This window comes from Triticum aestivum, chromosome 2B (assembly GCF_018294505.1).
Source record: "Triticum aestivum cultivar Chinese Spring chromosome 2B, IWGSC CS RefSeq v2.1, whole genome shotgun sequence".
NCBI lineage: Eukaryota > Viridiplantae > Streptophyta > Magnoliopsida > Poales > Poaceae > Triticum > Triticum aestivum.
The window spans coordinates 685,766,417-685,787,342 of NC_057798.1; the positions used below are offsets into that span (position 1 = coordinate 685,766,417).

The 20,926-nt window shown below is 43.8% G+C and overlaps 2 protein-coding genes across 3 annotated transcripts; one reads left to right on the top strand and one right to left on the bottom strand.

Annotated features, from left to right (window-relative positions):
• The first annotated feature begins 1,703 nt into the window (after positions 1 to 1,703).
• Positions 1,704 to 8,728, top strand: LOC123046715 (probable D-2-hydroxyglutarate dehydrogenase, mitochondrial). Of its 2 annotated transcripts, none has more exons than XR_006422568.1 (16): positions 1,704 to 2,028; positions 2,591 to 2,937; positions 3,697 to 3,798; positions 4,326 to 4,373; positions 4,508 to 4,578; positions 4,907 to 5,025; positions 5,356 to 5,451; positions 5,551 to 5,660; positions 5,766 to 5,846; positions 6,144 to 6,244; positions 6,454 to 6,562; positions 7,292 to 7,397; positions 7,468 to 7,617; positions 7,714 to 7,789; positions 8,286 to 8,381; positions 8,474 to 8,728. XR_006422568.1 is itself a non-coding variant. In XM_044470137.1 (16 exons), the coding sequence occupies exons 1-16, from the start codon at positions 1,785 to 1,787 to the stop codon at positions 8,480 to 8,482; spliced, it is 1,851 nt and encodes a 616-aa protein (XP_044326072.1). In that variant the 5' UTR covers positions 1,705 to 1,784; the 3' UTR covers positions 8,483 to 8,728. The 2 variants fall into 2 exon arrangements, 1 of the variants encoding a protein (XP_044326072.1); XM_044470137.1 differs by having other exon boundaries at positions 1,705 to 2,028; positions 7,468 to 7,553; positions 7,664 to 7,789.
• A 1,053-nt stretch (positions 8,729 to 9,781) lies between these two features.
• On the bottom strand, positions 9,782 to 11,922 carry LOC123046716 (ubiquitin). Its single transcript, XM_044470139.1, has 4 exons — positions 11,751 to 11,922; positions 11,167 to 11,377; positions 10,327 to 10,393; positions 9,782 to 10,035 (listed from the first exon to the last, which is right to left on the bottom strand). The coding sequence occupies exons 1-4, from the start codon at positions 11,851 to 11,853 to the stop codon at positions 9,988 to 9,990; spliced, it is 429 nt and encodes a 142-aa protein (XP_044326074.1). The 5' UTR covers positions 11,854 to 11,922; the 3' UTR covers positions 9,782 to 9,987.
• Between the last annotated feature and the right edge of the window lie 9,004 nt (positions 11,923 to 20,926).

Consider the following 20,926-nt stretch of genomic DNA (forward strand, 5'->3'; position numbering starts at 1 on the left):
CCTCTCTCATTCATGGTGATCAAGAGGACAAAGAGCGAGTTGTCGAGCTTCTGTAATGCATGCTTGCGGAGTTCCCGTGTCGATATCTGGGCTTGCAGCTGGCTATCAAGCAACTCATGAAGCAAGACTGGCAGCCACTACTTGACATGGTGAGGAAATGCATGCCCGCATGGCATGGAGGACTCATTCAGAGAGCGGGCAGATTGGTCCTCGCAAAATCTATGATCTCTGCTCGGCCGATACACCAGCTCCTGGTGCTGCAGCCCCCTCCATGGGTTGTTGAAGATATTAATAGCTGGATGCGGTCTTTTTTCTGGGCTGGGAAAGACAAGGTCAATGGTGGGCAGTGCTTGGTCGCATGGGAGAGAATCTATCGTCCGGTGAAGTATGGAGGTCATAGCGTCAAGAATCTGAAAGCTCAGGCGCTGGCCTTGCGACTGAGGTGGGAATGGCTGAGATGCACCGAGCCTGAACGGCCTTGGCAAGGGCTAGGAATGATGATTGATCACGAGGCAAGAGTCGTCTTTGACTGCTTGGTGCACATTGAGGTTGGCAGAGGAGACAAAGTGTTGTTCTGGAAGGATCGATGGATACATGGCCACTCTGTGCAAGACATAGCGCCTCTCATTCTTGAGCTGGTAGAAACTCGCCGCATCAACAGTGCAGTGGGCAATGAATGAGGAGCAATGGTCGCCGGACGTCCCCTTCGTATCCTCTCACATGGCGCTCCTTCAACTCATGCACTTGAGACATGCCATTGCCTTGGTGCATCGGGATGAGCAGTCGCCTGACAACTTCCTATGGCCATGCGTGACTTCCATGTCTTATTCTGCCAGGTCTACCTACAATCGCCTCTGCGAGGGCCTGCCGGTTTGCCCCTATGCAGTAGCCATTTGGAGAAGTCTCGCCCCTCTCAAATGCAAGATCTTTGCTTGGCTTGCCTCACAACATCGCCTATGGACGGCAGATCGTCGCGCTCGACATGGATTACAAGATCACACCTCGGCCTGCTACACATGTCTGCAGGATGAAGACACAGTGGACCACATCTTGGTGCAATGTGGTTATGCACGCGGTACTTGGATGGGCTGTTTCGACAAGCTGCATATACAAATCTCTTGCCCCACGAGCTCGGACTCTTTTCTGGAATGGTGGATGCAACAACAACCGGGCTTCGCGAAGGAAGACAAACATGGTTTTGACACCCTGGTTATTTGCACGATATGGTCACTTTGGAGCAAAGGAATGCCAGGGTGTTCAACAGAACTGAGCAACAGGTAGACACGCAAGAGCTTGTGGAGAAGATCCTTGATGAACTTAGAGATTGGAAGTTGATGGACCGGGGAGGAGGTAGTTTACAACGCTTTGTGAGAGTATAACCTCGTGTCGTTTTGTAGGAGTGGTGGTGGGTGCGTGTCTTCGAGTGTCCTGCACTCGCTAGACATCTTGTAAATTGTCTTGCTCTCTTCTATAAATTTAAGGCACGCGCTTTGTGTGCTCTCAAAAAAAGAGATGCTCTTATGTATATTTTGGTGTCGTAGATACAAATACAATTTTTCTAAAAATTTGGTTAAAGTTATCAAAAGTTTTTTTTTTTGTAAAATCTATATGCACCATGTTCTAAATGCAAGGAGTATAAAAAATCATTCCAAACGGATAAAATCATTTCCGAACTAGTAGTACTACTACGTAGTAAGTTATCCCACTGTCAGTCAAACGCGAGGTCGCTTCTTCCAGCTGCAAACCAAGCTTGTTGACGCCCGTGTCAGAATTCCCATCCCCCCATGGCGCTCCTGTCCCTCCTCTCCCACTCCAGAACACGCTCCTCCGTCCTCCGGGAACCTCTCCGGCAGGGGGGCCTGCGCGCCCTGCTCGCCCCGTGGGCTCCCCCGCCCGTGCATCCGCACGACCGCGCCGCCGGACACGCCTGCACGCCCCCTTCCACCGAGACCTCCCCTCCTGGTCACCACCGCCCTCCTCCTCTCGACCGGACCCGCCTCGGGAGCCGGACGATCTCCTATGGCGTTGGTAAGGAGCTCTATCTTGCCTGGATTTGGATCGATTGTTCTGTGAGTTCAGTTGTGTGGGATCTTTCTTTGCTGCAAGTGATCTTCAGTTTTGTGAAAGTTTGTTGCCGGATGCCCTACTAATCTAATCAATCTGTTATCCATTCCCATCCCAGCACGAGTAGAATTACTGATACATGAATTCGGCACATATAGTGTTTAGTATTTAATTTGATTGCTATTACACCCTGCATCCCCTGCTCTTAGAGTTTCAGTTGTCAGACGGTTATTTATTGTTATAGAACCAAGATTGATATGGCTCCGCCGATTTCTACGGATCTACAGAATACACCCACTCAGTGGCGAAATGCAGGGGACATTTTTATAGTTACAATCACAATCACAGTAAATTAGTTTGAACACAAACCCAATGGTATCAAGTTTGTATGGCGTAACCCATGTGTAATTGGTTACGTATTGAGCAAAGCATAAATTTGAACAACCAAAATACTCCTGCATTTTGCAACAGAGGGAGTAGTTTTTACTGGAATGAGTAAAATCTTATGATACATGATGATACCCAGGATCGACAAACCATACCCTGGCTTCTCATAGAAGATCCTACTGGACCCTGTGTCCACAACATCCCTCTCGTGGGCCTCCAGCTGGGATAGCAACAAAAGAAGCACAGCATAGTGTGAATGATCCGTTTGAAGTTCAACGGCGTACTTTTGGTTCTGCGGCAGAACCCATCCAGAGGAATCCCGACTTTTCAGTGCTAAACTCTGATGACGTTTCTTACTTCAAGAGCATATTGGGTGACACTGGAGTCGTTCAAGATAAAGACAGGGTGGCTGTTGCAAATGTGGATTGGATGGGTAAATACAAGGGTGCAAGTCAGCTACTGCTTTTACCAAAAAGTACTAATGAGGTATGTCTGTCAGCTAGTCAAGAGGAATTTTAATTTAACACCAAGTAGTTCGAATTCCATTTTGTGACAATTGCATTAGCAATTAGTACAGAAGTGGCAGTAATCATTTTAATTGTTTTAGCCTGATTTGTAGTGGTTGCATGGTGACCTTTCTGTAATATTTCTAATGACCCTAATGCCCCTTAAATTTTCGCAGTTTAGATGTCAACTAAGGTGCGATTATGTTTGTTTGGTTGCAGAATAAAGTTTGTAAAGTTGTAGCTTACGATTTATGTTTTTGGCTTATCACATGGTCCATCACACAATTGCATCTAGGCTATCCGCTATCAGGCTATTCCAGTTACCAAGCATGTACTTTTTGATGTATTCTTACATGAAGTAACTAGTAATCGTACAAATTGTTCAGAAAGTTGTTAGCATCATATGCATTGGATGTTTCATGAAAGCCGTATTTAGTAGCAATAGAAAATCAGCTTCGGCAGAATGTAGCGCTTCATAAGCAAAACACTGTAGCCTCTGGATACATAACAAACAAAATAGCATACATCACTCTAGTGACCTATGCTAATAAATATTTTCTGAACAACAATGCATTTGCATGGAATGCTAATAATACCTCATGCAGCAAACTAGGAGTACAATTTAGGACTACATTTCTATTTTCATATTGCTCGGTTATATCTAGTTTTCTACCATTCCTGATCCGACTCAACAAAAAATTAATGTGAAATTTTGTTATTCAACCATTCTGTTTTCCAGGTTTCTAAGGTCCTTGCTTACTGCAACTCGAGACGATTGGCGGTAGTTCCTCAGGGTGGAAATACAGGCCTCGTTGGTGGCAGTGTTCCAGTTCATGATGAGGTACTTATGAAGTTCCTGTTAATGATAATATCGGTTATATCTTTATTTTCCTACCACAAAACATTTCTTTATTTCTGAACTTAGTATCAGTGGTAGAGTACTTTAGATAAATATCCTTCTTGGTATTCTCTACTTCCTTTCTGTTGCTGCATGCCTGAATTGCAGGGTATACTTCACCAAAATGAACTACTCCATCCGTCCCAAAATAACTGTCGTGGCTTTAGTTTAAATTTGGGACGGAGGGAGTATTTATCTAGATTGATCAATCAGATTGATTAGAAAATCATGGGAAAGATTACGATGTCGTTGATGGGTGCTTCGAGTTTCCATATTCATGTTTAGCATTATCACTACAGTTTTGCTGTAGTTCACTGTACTTGTTCAAATACTTGTTGATGTGACATTTTTTTGTGCTCATCTGTTTTAGATTTCCATGTTTTTAATGTATACTGCTTCTGAGATTTCCATGTTACTGCTTTCCTTACATTCTGGCCCGAGATCACAAGGTTTACTCCCTTTGTCTGCAGGTGATTGTCAACCTTGGTGGTATGGACAAAATAATCTCGTTTGACAATGTGGGTACAGTCTCTTTGTTTGGATTTGATGTCGTGAATTCTATTATCTATCCTTTCTTCAAGCATAAGTTGTCTATATCCATAGTTCATGATTTTTTTTTGTATAATTTCATGAAAGAGCTGTCTGCTATCAGGTAAATGGTATTCTTACTTGTGAAGCTGGTTGTGTGTTGGAGAACTTAAGTACCTTTGTGGAAAATGAAGGGTAAAGTCGTCTTCAGTCCCTCTTATGATTCTGTTCTCATTCGTGGTGCATACGTCTTGCATTGCATGCATTTGATTCATAAATAATATGTTTTCTTTTGAGTTGTCGGGTTACCATTGACCCATAAATATTCATTAGTTCGTTGCTCATGTAATATCCTTTTTTTACGGGATTCCTACTTATATAATCACCCATGGATACAATGTGTGCCAGTACAGCGATCGCTCATATAATCTTGTCATCACAGTTTACTTTTTTATACGATCAATATGTGCCTGTTATTTTGAATAGAAAAATACCTAAGTTTATATGTATTCTTTATATTCAGGTTTATTATGCCTCTTGACTTAGGCGCAAAAGGTAGTTGCCAAATAGGCGGGAACATTTCAACTAATGCTGGCGGCTTACGCTTCATTCGCTACGGTTCAATTCATGGAAATGTACTTGGTAAGTACAAGTAAAACCTTATATTTATTATGTGCACAAATCAGCTATTTCTGAAGTCTCATGTTCTATATATTGTTTACCTGAACGAAGAAAGGGCTTATGTGGAATACAGTATTTGTTTTGTTAAGTTTCTCTTGAAAGGAGCAGGAGTATGTTTGCTGTTTGAGTAATTCTGTTGCAATATAAGTTGCTGAAATTACGATGCTCTATGAAGATAATCTTCTAGAAACTTTCAACTCTATGCAATGTTTAGGCCTGGAAATAGCTGTATGATTTCTTAAAAGTACAAAGATGGTTAGCTCTTCTGTATTTTATTTTCTTCTTATTCAGGTCTTGAAGTTGTCCTAGCCAATGGAACTGTTCTTGACATGCTTACTACTTTAAGGAAAGACAACACTGGATACGATCTGAAGCACTTATTTGTTGGTGAGTATCGAATACAAACTATTTCCCTTCTTTCTGAGCATGTTCATTAAATATGACTTATATAGCAAGCCGTTAGTAAACACATGATTGATGGTTCAGGAAGTGAAGGCTCACTAGGAATAGTCACTAAAGTGTCAATACTTACACCTGCAAAGCTACCTTCAACTAATGTTGCATTTCTTTCCTGCAACGACTACATGAGCTGCCAGGTCTCCTGCAAACACTCATTTTGTATATCTAGGCAGTGTTAGCCCTTGTTATCAAATGTACAGTATGATCTTTACTATAGTGATTACTGCTTTTCATGTTCCCAGAAATTGCTACTGGCAGCTAGGAGGAGCTTGGGTGAGATTCTTTCTGCATTTGAGTTTATGGATCGTCAGTGTATTGATCTGGTACTTACTTAAGCAAACTTTCAAAGAAAATTGCACTTCATAGAGAAGAAACTGCATGCATGTACTTTCTTGAACAGTAGGATGTGTTGAAATTTTTGTTATGTACTCCCTCTGTCCCATAAGATAAGATCGTTTTGCAAGCTGTTTTAGCTTGCAAAACAATCTTATATTATGGGACGGAGGGAGTACTTAGCAAAATAAAACAAAATATTGTTTTGAATGCGTTGTACATGAAGAAATGTTCCTTGTTATCTTGCCTGATTCCACATTTAATTTGGTAGCTTGTTGGTTTTGAAGGCTATGACGCATTTGGAAGGAGTTCATAATCCTTTACCTGTCTCGCCATACAAATTTTATGTTCTAATTGAGACCACAGGAAGTGATGAATCATATGACAAGTAAGTTTTTGTAGCATAACCACAGTCTTCAAGCATTACAAACACACAAGCTATGCGGATGATCAATTTGTTCAAACTCTTAATTGATAACCACTTTGTGAAGGTGAAATCCTGCTTGGCTTGCATTTATTCTATCTTGGGTTTATTGTGATGAAAATTGTCAAATTACATATGCTGTCTACCTGTCTTATGTTGCTTTTCTATTGTAGAGCAAAACTTGAAGCTTTTTTATTGAGTTCAATGGAAGATGGCCTTGTAGCTGATGGAGTTATAGCACAGGATATTAGCCAAGCATCTAATTTTTGGAGAATCCGCGAGGTTCTCACATACGTGAATCTTTAGATTTTGCCAGTGACTAACATCGGTAGCCTTTAAGTTGGTAACGATCGACACTCATCACACGACTAAGTGCTCTATTGAAGCAACACAAGGTTGTGGAGGAGCCACTTCAACTTATAGCTAGAACACTTAAGAAAACATTACTTAAGATTCAACATTCTACTCATGGCTAGAAGACTCTAGAAAACAGTAGCTAAGGTTAAGAAGACAAAATAAATACTCCCTCCGTCCCAAAATTCTTGTCTTAGATTTATCTAGATACGGATGTATCTAACACTAAAATGTGAATAGATACATCTGTATGTAGACAAATCTAAGACAAGAATTTTGGGACGGAGGGAGTACTAGACTGCAGTAGTATCTAGAAGTAGTCAAACAGATTTTTGACTTCTGCTTCTTTTTCCTTTTACTTGTCTCTATTGTTCCTCATCATCTATGTTGCTGTTTAATAATACAAGTTATCAATGTGTAAGCTGATATTTGATGGTTAACGCCGAGTCTCCAATATAAACTAAAATGATAACCTATGAAGTGCTCGAATAATATCTTGGTATGTTAAGTTTGGCCTATCGAACTATTTGGTTTCAAACCTTTGGAAGTGAAATTTCAAGTATGAAACACCAAACCAAATAAAGTCAACCGCCTTTACCCATTGACATAGTTTGTGGCAAAAAAAATCAATTAAATGATTATGTGTTGTGGTTGCAGGGTATATCAGAAGCATCTGTAAAAGTTGGTGCAGTCTACAAGTATGACTTGTCCATACCTGTAGAGAAACTATATGATATTGTTGAAGAAATGCGCAGCCGTGTTGGTAAATTTTCAATTTTGAGCCATCAGTAATCTAATCTATGAGTTGTTAACATAGTTCCTTGCTTTCCTAGGTGATACGGCAGAGGTATTGGGTTATGGTCACCTTGGTGACGGGAATCTCCATCTAAACATCTTATCAAGCAAGTACAGTGACAATGTATGTCTGATCTGACATGGAAATAGATCATTTACTTAGGTTTGGCTTCAGTTTCTCAAGATAGGTATGTGGCTACTTGCTTATTTTGTCACCTTCAATGAAAATTTCAGATTCTGGCACAAATTGAACCATTTGTCTATGAGTGGACTGCTGGCCACAGAGGAAGCATTAGTGCGGAGCACGGGCTGGGGCTAATGAAAGCTGAGAAGATTCACTACAGCAAGTCACCAGAAGCAGTAAGTATTTAAATACCATCTTACCACCGCTTGTGTTCGCGCACAAATTGTTACTTCAGTGCTATATAGAATGTTGAGAGTTAAATCATTATCTCCATTTGTGAATAAGGCCTTCTGTTTAATTTCCTTTAGACTGGCGCACTTTAATGTTTGGTGTGCCAAGTCCTATTCTTGACTGTTTGTGCATGACATATATGTATGTGCTGTGCCACATTTTCATGAGAGAAATTTGGTTTAGCCTTTTATGGTCTGGAAACATTCTCTTGTTAGACTTTCAGTTATGCTCACTTCCCTACAACCCTGGAGGAGGAGCGCTTGCTTTTTGTGCAATGTTGGCAATATTATGTTTCAGTGGAGCTCTGCCTTATTCTTCTTAAAGAACAACACTTTATTTGTTTCTTCATTAAAAGAAAAACCTGCAGTTGTGTTCCAACTTTTCTACTAGTTGGCTGGTAATTTACGCTTGACAGAAAATGTTGTATTGTGATCACTTCAGGTGCAGCTAATGGCTTCCATCAAGAAGTTAATGGACCCTAACTCAATTCTAAACCCATACAAGGTTCTACCTCAGTCTGCATTGTCACTGGAGCAGGTAGGCTTCTTTTATTTACCCTTGAGTATGGAACTGAATTACATTTTCCCAATGTTTTCACCTGATTCATACAACGGTTTCTACACCAACAGGGTAGCTGATTGAGCTTGTTGCTTACGCAAATCAACTTCAGAGAACAGAAGCTGTTGACTTGGATAGAAGAGATCTGTCTGTACCCAATAAAAGTATATAATCAATAAAATTCCTGTTGTTGTCAGCGTCTGGAGTATTATAAACAATTATTCAGATGGACATCAAACTAGGAAAAACATCAAATAAGCCCCTGTACAACTCAGGTGCTTGCACATGCACCTCAGAGAAAAAGAAACTTTTTTTGGTGAGATCAATTTACGCAGGTGCTTTGAAACTTTGCACGGGAAAGACATATCTGATTCTCTAACAAAAACATGATTGAAAAAGAAAACACAAGAGTATCAGAAGAATGGTACTCCGTTTTTCACATTCATAGTGATCTTATGTAGGACTCGTCGCAAAAAAAGAGAGTAGTGCAGGACCCTTGTTATTCAGGGAATGAGTTGCACTTGTCTTCAACAATCACTCTTGGCACCCATGATCTGGATGGATAGCAGCAAGTAAGCAAATACTTAGATTGCCGACGTCACCAAAACATTCTGCATATTACCTGAATATAAATAAATCTCAAGTACTCTTGGGATCAAATGAGAAGCGCCACCATCCATTAACAAAAATCTCAAGCTCCCTCCAGTAAACAAAATATATGTAATCCCTATCATCTTGGCGCTGAAAAATTCCAGAATGTGCTAGATCTAAATCTACTGCATATAGCATTCACTGTTAGATGACTGAATCTTTACCAGACGTCATATAAAGTAAGTGTTGAGTGTTCCCTGAGCACGGTTTTTCTAAGGCTGAGCTACACGGTGTTTTTTTCTTTCTGACTGTGCAGGCTTCTGTTACAGGGATATGAGCACATTTTTGCAAAGATGGAGCAGGATCCGAGCTGGCTTTAGATCTGCAAGTCTTGAAGCTGGAGCCGGAGCTGCGGCTGGCGCCCATGTACCAGGAGCTTGGCACGGAGATAGCAGGGACCTCCAGGGACATGATTGACTTTCCCCCCTGAATTTCATGTCTCGCTCAATTTCACATATTTTCGAGGCAGCAATATCTACCTCATTCTATAGCTTGATGACAAGCAAAGTGCGCGTCGTATTCGTGGCTTGAACCATGGCGATGGCAGCGTCGAGTTTGAGCTCGCTGCGAACACCGACGGAATGCTGCTTTATTGGGGGCACTTTTGCTTTCCCCAATGGTGGGCATGTTTGGGTTTCCTTTTTTCATCTCTAAAGGTAAGGATATTTTGTAGCATTTGAGAACCCGAAAAAGAAATGTTTTTAAAACAAACATTACTGAAAAAACTCTCAAAATAAATAACTCCATATAATATGGATATTTGATAGCATATACATAGGTTCAAAATCCGGACTGGACAAAACTATACTCCAATATATATATATATATGGCGCTAGACGATTTAGCAAAATCTAACATAACTTAAAACTAGGACAGAACTTAAAACTCCATTATATATGACGGTAGATGGTTGCTTCAGCATCATTTCCAATGTTCAAGAATCGCTCCCAAACTTGGACATAAACCTCTTCTTTTCCCTTATCTGAAAGAGAAGGGTAAGAATTATTAGAACAAAAATAATCAATTAATCAAAATAATTATGTTAGTTATCATCTGCATGTAATTATTTTGCACGACAACTTCATACAATAGTTGACAAGATATAGTAACCAAGAACAACTCTAAGCATACAGTGGGACATATTGCTCAATAGAAGGCAAAAATCAAGATATATAGTGATATGATAACCAAGAACGTGGACAACTGATACTTGATAGCCTCTGTGTAAATGGGTAAAGCACTTCAATAACACGGGGAAATAAGGTTCTCTCACCTGATTGTTATGTCCACACTTCTTCTTGCGGCAGTTGGTGGCCCTGAGGGGTAGGCGTGCATAGCACCTACAACGCAATGACGAAAAACTTAGACATGTCACACAAATTACGATTACGAAAAAAACATAGTATATACAATCCTGACTAGAGTGCTAGATTGGCAAAAAAAAAAATTCTTTCGAAAAGAGTACTAGACACATAAATATATCAAGATCATAAAGCAACCATGCACATGTCAATTAATGTGGGAGTGCAAAATCTTAGTCCACTAAAATTATTTAATGAGTTTTAATCACTATATTGAGATCTTACATGTAGATCCGTGTAGATTTTTTTAATTTTTTTATTTCTTTTACTCCCTCCTTCCATCTATATAGGGCCTAATGCGTTTTTCGAGGTTAACTTTGACCAAATGTTAGGGCAATAATATATGACATGCAACTTACACAAAGCATACCATTAAATTCGTATGTGAAAGGAGATTTCAATGATATAATTTTCACATTATGCATGTCATGTACTATTAATCTTGTCAATAGTCAAAGGCGGCCTTGAAAAAAGCATTAGGCCCTATATAGATGGAAGGAGGGAGTATATGTTTTACATCTAGTTAATTCCGTTGTTCCTAGAAATCAGCAATAAACTCAGCCAAACCAAAACCACTGCTGAGTTCGAATTAATTACAATCTAAATTGAAGGTGAGAGGTGCCTCGATCAACCGGCTAGCTTTTCAAATTCTACACCTTAAACAACAAGGACACATTTATCACACATGCATGCGTATCTCCATGCAGACCAAAAAAAAGAAGAAGCAAAAGGTCAATCCATGAGGTGCATACCTGCGGCAGACTAGTTTGTTCTCATTGTACTTTTGAGCAAGGATGCGGAGGTTGGGCTCGAGGTTCTTGGGGTATTGACCTCTGCTGCCACCGCGGAGGCGCAGCACCAGGTGAAGCGTCGACTCCTTTTGGATGTTGTAGTCGGCCAGAGTGCGGCCATCCTCCAGCTGCTTCCCCGCGAAGATGAGGCGCTGCTGGTCCGGCGGGATACCTACAACAAAACAGAAACTTCCACAATTAGTTCATCCCTGATTAACTCGTCTATGTACAACAAGGTCGATTTCCTATCGATTTGTCAAATGAGAAGCTCATCCTACGGCAGGTTCGACAAGCCGATCCAAAGCTATCTAGTATAAGCAAAACAGTTTTTATCTAGCTCAAAGAGACAACATGGAGGATGCTAGCTCTGAGCTAAATTCGACAAGCTTACCAAAACCATGTTAGTAGTGAGGTGCGCATGGTAAAATCAAACAAAAGAGACAATATGTGGGCTTTGCAAGATCCGATGCAACGCTGCTGAAAACTTGCGATCAGCCGTCGGCTAGAGGGAAGAGGTGGGCGTAGTGACTCGTTCACATATATACCTTCCTTGTCCTGGATCTTGGCCTTGACGTTGTCGATGGTGTCCGAGGACTCCACCTCCAGCGTGATGGTCTTCCCGGTCAGCGTCTTCACGAAGATCTGCATCTTGCCGTCTCGTCGATGGCTCTCGCTCTCCTCTCGCCGGGTTGTGCTTGGTGTTGGTGTCGACCGCTGCGTGATGGACGTTCTTATATAGGAATAGGCAGGAGGTGACGGGGCCGCTACGACAAGCCCCAGAACCCTAGCAAGGGAGGCGTGGCCGCCAAGAAGCTCGCGACCCGGTGGGGGCAGCGGTTCTGGGCTTTCGGTCAGTCGCATGCTGTCCATTAACTTTTTTTTTAGGTGAACGTTGTCCATTGCCTCAAAAAAAAAGGGTGAACGTTGTCCATATATAATTTTTTTTTTGAGAAACGTTGTCCATATATAACTAAACCTTGCACGCTTAATGGCCCAGAGGGCCATATAGTGATTTTGGTCTTGCAGTTGATTTTGTTTTGTTGCTTTTGCCATTCTTCAAGGTTGTTCGGCTTGATTAATCCATGCGAGTATGTGCAGAGCACTACGTAGAATGGCAGGGATGATGCGGCCGTCTGCAGTAGTACCGATAGCGGTGAGGCGGGTGTTAATGGGTCTGGGTATGATGCGGTTCCAAATAGGGGTTGCAGTGGCAGATCTAGGAATTTAACATCAGGTGTTTAAAAAAAAGATTTGCACCTTAATGAAGAAGCCAATTGGTTAACGGCAACATACAAACACAAAATATGAATTTCACAATAGCAACAATATCTCAAAGATAAGGAAATTACAAAATAGAGAAAAAAAAACTACAACACGACTATACACTCTGTGATAGCTTGAGAGTGAGATATGACAACATCATCCTTGAACTGAAAAAAGAACGCCCCCCCCCCCCCCACCCCAATAAATGTAACCAAGCAATCATTCAAGAGCTAAACCTCTTATCTCTATGCATATCAGTAATGAAGTGTGTAAGTTAAGAGGTATGCATCAAATCTTCCTCCATGAAAACCATAGGCTAAAGATGTGCAAGCTTAACCGAGTGTCACCTACAACTTACAATTCAAAGATGATTCAAAGAATGCTCTAAGCCCTACAATTCAAAGACAATTCATTTGTTAACTTTTTGCTAATGAAATCAAGCAGATCCTCACTCCATAGTGTCATCTAGACCTATTTCTCTCTGAATCGAATAGCAGCTACACATTCAGTTGGGGATTTCACAATGAATCGAATTAACAAATCAACTACTGTAATTTCAAAATTGGATGGGGGTTCACCTTAGGTTTAGAGGTTGAGGTTATTGCAGCCAATTTTTTGCACTGGTACGCTTCATTCCCCACATCGATGACTGCAGTGGCTGCGGCCGCGAATTTTATTCCCACCCTTTGTGCTACAGCATCCCATTTACGTCTCCCCCCCCCCCACCACCACCACCACCGCCGGCGGTGGGCACGACACCATGGGGCTTGCCCGTATCCTCTGCCGAAACCATGGGGGGTTCCAGCTCCGATGGCTTCCTCGCCCGGTCGTGGCTCACCATTGACAGAGGGTCATGCCGCCGCCTCGTCCGTGGGAAGAAGAAATAGGCTGGCGGCAACATGAGCCTCTCTCGTTTCGCGTGTGTATGCAGGGCTGGATGGTTTGGTGGCTTGCTTTCAGGCTAGTGAGCTACTCCTGAACTGAGCCTATTAGGCCTATAGGTTGGTGTTTCTATCATATAATATGTATATATCTACATAATTTATTTTTTGCAAAAAGCAATTGGGTGTACGTATGTACACCCATGCCCCATGCTGGATCCGCCCCTGAGGGGGAGGGGTCATCAATGCTGGAGAAGGGGCATTTAGGGGGATGGCCAAGGCAACAAAGCCAGCGGCGGGTGATGGGGGACAATGATGGTCGGTGCCGAAGGGTGGGTTGACGGTGATAAGAGGAAGACGAATGCAACGGGGGAAGAGCGAGGAAGACAAAGGGGGTGTGGTGGAGGAACAATATGGAAACTGAACTTTCTCGAGGTAACTGACAAATAGATGCCTTTTTTTATAGAACTAAGAAGACCACCACAAGAAAGTGTGACATATTACTTTTTGCGGGGAGTGTGACATATTATTTACGTGTTTAGTTTTGGTTTACCCCCATTTAGCAATCAACGCTGTGAATTAGGACTTCTTTGTTAAGAAGGGAATGATAGTCTTATGACCACTATGAAAACTAGTAATGTATGGCATTGTGTGTTTGGGTCTAACTATGTACGTACATTCCATATACCCATTCAATCATCTATTTTATACACCTTTTATTTTTATTTCTTTTTCGGGTGAAACTCAGGTTTTATTTCTCAGAAATAGTGTTACATTCTGTTAATACAAACTCCTTTAGAGCAACTCTAGCAGACCCCGCATCCGCCCCCGACCCGCAAAATAACCGCCAAAATGCGGGTACGGGCCGGAAAGCCTGCCCAACCAGACCATGCATCCCGCCCTGGCACGCAAAAAAATTTGGGGGGCGCGGCAAATTCCTGACCCCAACACGGGAAAACGCGGGTTTCCCCCTCGCGGCTGCGGTGCCCTGCATCACAGAGAAGCAGTTAGCGGAAGGTACATTTCAGCCCGCGCTCTTTTCCCCCTCCTTCTGCCGCCGCCCGCCCTTGCTTCCGCCCGCCCGCCGCCGGCGATTCCGGCCATATCTACGGGCGGAATCGCTCCCCGGGGCCGCCCCACACCCTCCCGCGCCGAACCGCTGCACCGCACCTCCGGATCCGTGAGAAGAGCCGTCCCCCGTCGTTGCCGCCGCCGGGGATCGACCACCGTCGAGCGCACCCCCTCGTCGCCGCCCGGGATCACCTGCCACCGGTTAGTCCCTTTTTTGTGATTTTTGCGAGCTGTGTAGTAGATTGACGTGCCGGTGTGCGTGTAGATGGAGTTGACCCCGTGCAAGAAGTTCTTGCTATCTGATTCGTCCGACTCGGACGACTCGGATGTTGAGACCATGCTTGCGAACTTTCGGCAGCAAACATTAGTCATGGCGCTTGCCGTGAAGGAGCATGAAGACGAGCACCGGAAGAGGAGGCGAGGATCGACTGCCAGGCGTTTGTGCATTCCTCGGAATCGCCATCGTGGGAACGAGATGTTGATGCAAGACTATTTCACGGAGAATCCTACATATCCTCCGCACCTCTTCCGGAGAAGGTACCGAATGCGCCGATCCCTCTTTGTGAAACTTGTTGAAGCTTGCGAGGCAAATTGCCGGTATTTTACTCAAAGAAGAAATGCCACGGGCTTAAAGGGATTTAGTGCATATCAAAAAATCTCCGAAGCTATGCGGGTGATTGCATATGGCGTTCCGGCTGACTATGTCGATGAGTATCTTCGCATTGGTGAAGATATCACAATTGAGTCTGTGCGTAGATTTGCGAAAGTGATCATCCGTGTCTTCGGTCCTGAGTATCTTTGGACACCCAATAAAGATGACACAAAGAAATTAATGGCGTCTAATGAGAGAAGAGATTGGCCTGGCATGCTAAGTAGCATTGATTGTATGCATTAGAATTGGAAAAATTGCCCCAAGGCTTGGCAAGGAATGTATTGTTGCAAATCTCGTGATGCAACAATTGTTTTGGAGGCCGTAGCATCTGAGGATTTATGGATTTGGCATTGCTTTTTTGGTATGCCGGGCACTCTCACTGATATCAATGTGTTGCAACAGTCTCATTTGTTTGCTAGGCTTGCTAGTGGTGATGCTCCTGCTTGCAACTATACTATCAATGGGCATGAATACACAAAGGGGTACTATCTTGCAGATGGTATATACCCTCATTGGTGCACATTTGTCAAGAGCATCAAAGAACCCAAAATAAAAAAATAATGTGAATTTGCAAGGGTGCAAGAGGCAACCCGAAAAGACATTGAAAAAGCATTCGGTGTTTTGCAATCTAGGTTTGCCATTGTCCGTGGTCCTGCTCGTTTTTGGGATAAGAAAACCTTGAAGAACATCATGACATGCTGTGTTATCCTGCACAATATGATTCTTGAAGATGAGAGAGGATTGAACTTAGAATTCTTTTACGACAATGTGGGTAGCCGTGTCAAACCAGCTAGAGACCCAAACCGCATTAGAGCTTTTCTTCAGACATACAAGGAGATTGAAAATGCAGACACCCACTTTCAACTTCAGGAAGATCTCATTAAACACCATTGGCAAAGGGCTGGACAGTGACTTGTTTTTGTATTCATTTGTATTTGTATTCATGACAAAGTTTGTATTGCACTATTTAAATTTGCTATGGTTATTTGAATAATTATTTGTAATGTGGATGATTATTGTAATATGTTTGATTCGAATAATTCAGTTTATTTTTGATTGTTGAATTATGGTGTATTTGATATTTGCGGTCTGATGATATGCGGGATGCAGCGGCGCAAAGAGCAGACCCCGCAAAGCCAACCCGTAAAAAAGTATATTTCCCGAATATACTTTTTTACGGATCCGTTTGGGGGTCTGCATCTATACCAGCCCGAGCCAGCCCGCAAAAACTGTTTTGCGCAAACTGCAAACGCGTTTTACGGGCAGGCGGGATGCGGGGTCTGCTAGAGTTGCTCTTATATTGTCTGGGACATGGCGCAACAAAACAGGCGGTGCTACCCCAGATCGATCAATATTAGCTAGACTATGAGCAACTCTACTTTCACTACGCTCTATCTATAATGGACCAAAACCGGAAGAGTCAAAAGCTTCTTGATTTCCAGCGTTAATTGACCATAAGCTTTTTATACACTTTTTATTAACTACTCCTTAGTGCATTATTTATTTATCCCTTCTTAACAAAGATGTTAAAAGCATGTTTAAGAATTAAGAAAAAGTATATTTTTAAATAAATATTCATCGTGTATTTGAAAAAGGTCACCATGTATATGAACATATTAATCTTGTCTTGGAAAAATGCTCCTCATATATTAAAAATATGTTCGCCATGTATTTGAAAAATGTTTTACCATATATATTAGAATTCTCACTGTGTATTTTCAGAAAATATCATGTGTATAAAAAGAGAACAAAATAAAAATGGGAAGAACAACAAAAAAAGGAAAAGAAAAACTGAAAATTTGAAGAGAAGAACAAATCCAAGCATAAACCAAAAGAACCAAACAAAAACCAAAGAACTTGACCTAAATCAGGAAAAACAGAAAAATAATAAAAGGAAACCAAACCGTAGAACAGCCTAGAAAACTGGAAAAGGGGCCAACCAAAAGATGAGCGCCTCGGTGTTTGCCCACCTGTTTTACGATAGCTGTGACCTGTGAGTCAGATAACACGCAACATACCTAGTATGTCAGAGCGTGGATCAAAAAAAAAACCTATGTTAGAGTGTGAGGTACACCTATATTGTCTTTCTGGAGTACAAATTATGTCTGGATTAAAATTTCATCGAAACCTATCAATTTAGAATCTTTTTTCAAATATCAATGAGAGGACACAACGGCGAAAATACTTTGTACTTTAGGCATCTGATTGATAAGATATATCTGTTTTCACTTTAGATCTCACAAAAAAACATGCTACAAGGGCTTCCCATCTTCTTGTGGGGAAAAAATTCCACCAAAACTGTGGTGACAACAAAGTGGCGTTCGCTATCAGAGAGGTCTGGTCATAGCCATTGCAATCGGTGTCCCTTAACTAATGGTTTCAGTTAAAATAATATATTTATATTTATTATTAATTTAGTTGTAAAAGATGTAAAAAATATGTGTTTGTTACAAAAAAATGCACGTATCAAGAAATGAATATTCATCATTTTTAAAAAGTCGTATTCACATGTTTTGAAAAAGAATTCATGAAATTTAAGAAGTTTGTATTACGGAAATAAATTATTTAACTTTTTTGGAGGGATGGAAATAAATTATTTAACTATACGAGAAATCTAACAACCAAACAATCGATCATTTGCAAGAGATCCGGATCCAACTTAACCCCGCATGTGGCCCAGCCCACCTACAGGAACCCTAGCATGAACAAGAGACACACAAACCGAAATCATTAATTAAGGAGTATTCTTTGCGGAGATCACTTCAACTTTTCCAGGTTACGACAAGTGGCGCTCTGCACGTGCACCACTTGTCACAACCTGGGTGTTTTCCCTTTTTTTGTAGATCCGTTTATTCAAAATGTTTTATCTTTTAAATCGTGCGTCCAAATTCCGAACCGCTTTCGCCGTTGGATTCCTCGCGTCGAGATCTCCAAAACTAGATCCCATGTTGATAGGTTTTGACGAACTTTTTTTTCCATGAAAAATCGGACATAAAACCAACGAAAAAAGCGAACCGGGAACACGGGTTTTTCCCTTTCCGAAAGAGGCACACCTGTGCCTCTGACGAAATCACAACCGTGCCTCTCGCGGAAGCAAAACCGTGCCTCTCGCGAAAGAAAAAAACAGAAAACGCGTTTTTCCCTTTTCGAAAGAGCGACGCCCGTGCCTCTCGCGAAAGCACACCGTGCCTCTCGCTGGAAGCAAAACCGTGCCTCTCGCGAAAGAAAAAAAAATGCATTTTTTCCCTTTTCGAAAGAGGCACGCCCGTGCCTCTTTCGAAAGCACAACTGTGCCTCTCACGGAAGCAAAACCGTGCCTCTCGCGAAAGAAAGAAAAACAAGAAACGTGTTTTTTTCGTTTCCGAGGAGGCACGACCGTGACTCTCATGAAAGCATAACCGTGCCTCTCGCGGAAGTAAAACCGTGCCTCTCGCGGAAGTAAAAATAAATAGAAAACACGTTTTTTTCATTTCCAAGAGGCACGGCCGTGCCTCTCGCGAAAACAGAACCATTACTCTCACCAAAAAATGCGTTTTTTTTGTGAAAAAAGTTATTTTTTTTGGTCGAAAAGCTAAGGAAGACCGGTGAAAAAACAAAACGTCAAAAAAACCCGGAAAAAACTGTTTAAAAAGCCAAAAACGCGTGCGAAAAAAAAAATAAAAATCCACAGGGAGCGCCCACAGCGGGATAGGTGGCGAATAGCTGAGAGTGCGTCAAGTATATCTGACCATGGGCCGGGCCGGGCCGGGCTTGGGTCGGGCCTAAAAAAACCCATGGCAGAAAACAGAGGCCCATGCCCTCCCAGGCCCTATCATCGGGCCTACTTTTCAAGCCCAAGCCCAGCCCATTTGGTAGAAAGCCCTTAAAAGCCCTTAGGGCTTAGGGCCGTGGGCCGGGCCTCTTCCTTAAAATGCCAACATGCCAAGCCCAAGCCCATCTAGGCCCTGCTGGTGGGCTCAAAACTCAGGCCCAAGCCCGACCCACGGGCAAGCCCATCGGGCCTAGGTCCTGGATTTTAGGGCCGGGCCTGGGTGGGCCGACAGGGCCGGGCCTGAGATGGCCAGGACTAGCATCAAGTGACGCTGATCGTTGCGAGACTCCTGAAGGAGCGCTCGTTAATTAGTTGCTCCCCACACAAACCAACTCAGCTTATCGCTGGTTGTTTCTAAACAAATGGGAAATTGCTTTCAACCTTTTTCAATTGCATATAAAAAGTTTTTTTTATCTTCTTCTTGAATTCTCTGCTCTGTAGTTGCTTAACGACAAATTTAATTGGTGAATCACTGGACTTTCGCTACAGATACGAACAACTCGCCTAGAGATCGGTCACTTCCCCATCCGCCCGCGTTCCCCTCCAATTTTCTTTTCTGTCCACGCAAACCCACGTTTCTAATCGCTGAACCGGATTTTCCGCACCCTGGCGAGAGTGACGGTCCGATTCGCTTGGCAAGAGTCACCGCTCAGTTCACTTGATGGCTTACACGATACGACCTCATTCCATCTGAAGTCCGCACACTGACCATTTCGAATTTGTTTTGTTGTTGCATGGTTGAAAAAAACCTAGATAATATATCACATGTCTCATGCTAGTATAGAAAGCTTTTCATCTGCTCTAATGATAGAACCAGATGAGCCAACATTGTGCTCGTGTTCTACGCTTTCGCGGTGCTGGCCCTGGGCGCTGGCGCAGGCCGTGCCCGCCCCCAAGCGCTGGTGGTGTCCACGGGCTGCCAGGGCATGCCATCAGCGGGCGCTAGGCGCGGCCACGACGGCGAGGACGGCGGCGGCCAGAGGCGGTCCTGGAAGGACACCCTGCTGGGGCGGGGTCGCGGCAAGGAGCACACTGCGGAAGCCGTTGACCTGCCCCCAGAGCGCCATCGCAGTCGCACGCCCAGCTCTCGTCACCGTCAAGGGGCGCCCCGGGGGCGCCGCAGCAGCTCTGATCACCACGACAAGCACCATGGCAGCGGCAATGGCGACGGCAACGTCCACGCATCGCAGCGCGGGAAGGGTGCGTGCGACTCCAAGAGCTTTGAGCGCGGCCAGTCTTCGAGGACCGTTCCACCCCCAGCAAACCCGCTCCTTGCTCCGCCGTGCCCGCTGCCTGCCCCCGCGGCGGCCGCGAAAGCGGACCCGGTGGCCGAGTTCTTCGAGGAAGCTGGCAAAGAGCTCCCGCCCCCGCCCCGGCCGGACCCCAGGGCCGCTGCTGTGGACGAGCCGGCGGCAAAGAAAGTGGACAAGCCTCTCTCCTTCTCCGAGCGCGAGGAGGGCACCGAGGACGACACGGACGGCATTGACATGGGCCTTGCCCTCTCCCTCGTCAGGCACACCCCGGTGATGGCGGACACGCACTCCCTGCAGCTCGGCGTCGTGACTAGCAAAGTCTGCCACTTGCAGATCGGCGAGGAGGGCCTCGAGGACACGACCAAGCAGCTGTTCTCCAAAACCCCGGCCCCCGTGCTTGGCCAGGCACCTCCCCGCTCCAAGACCCCACTCCGCCCAAGGCCCGCGGCCACCCGCCACAGCGCACGTCAAGCCAACAACCCTTCCACGGTTCCCGTCAGTTAGCACGCCACGCTCCGCATCGTTCATGGCCTCGGCATCCTCGGTTCAAAGGACTGCGAAGGCAGACGAAGCCCTCATCAAATGTTTCAACGAACCACTGTCCGACACCGACATCCACGCCATCGCTAGGCTCACCAACCTCGACCCGGCCGCGCTGCGGGTGGCAGCCGGCATGTAGGGCCCTGACGGAGAGGCCCCGGAGGCCATGCTTTCCCCATGTTAGTGCGCTCCCATTATAGTTTGCTCCGGCGACCCCCAATGTTTGGCTGGGTTGAGCTAGGTCTAGTTC

Bases quoted from the DNA above. Each gene is read 5' to 3' on its own strand.
- LOC123046715 (XM_044470137.1), top strand. From the start codon at position 1,785: ATGGCGCTCCTGTCCCTCCTCTCCCACTCCAGAACACGCTCCTCCGTC. The intron at 3,799-4,325 runs GTACTTATGAAG...CTTTGTCTGCAG, and splicing joins GTGTTCCAGTTCATGATGAG to GTGATTGTCAACCTTGGTGG. The intron at 7,790-8,285 runs GTAAGTATTTAA...TGATCACTTCAG, and splicing joins ACAGCAAGTCACCAGAAGCA to GTGCAGCTAATGGCTTCCAT.
- LOC123046716 (XM_044470139.1), bottom strand. From the start codon at position 11,853: ATGCAGATCTTCGTGAAGACGCTGACCGGGAAGACCATCACGCTGGAG. The intron at 10,394-11,166 runs GTATGCACCTCA...ATTGCGTTGTAG, and splicing joins AACAAACTAGTCTGCCGCAG to GTGCTATGCACGCCTACCCC. The intron at 10,036-10,326 runs GTGAGAGAACCT...CTTCTCTTTCAG, and splicing joins AGTGTGGACATAACAATCAG to ATAAGGGAAAAGAAGAGGTT.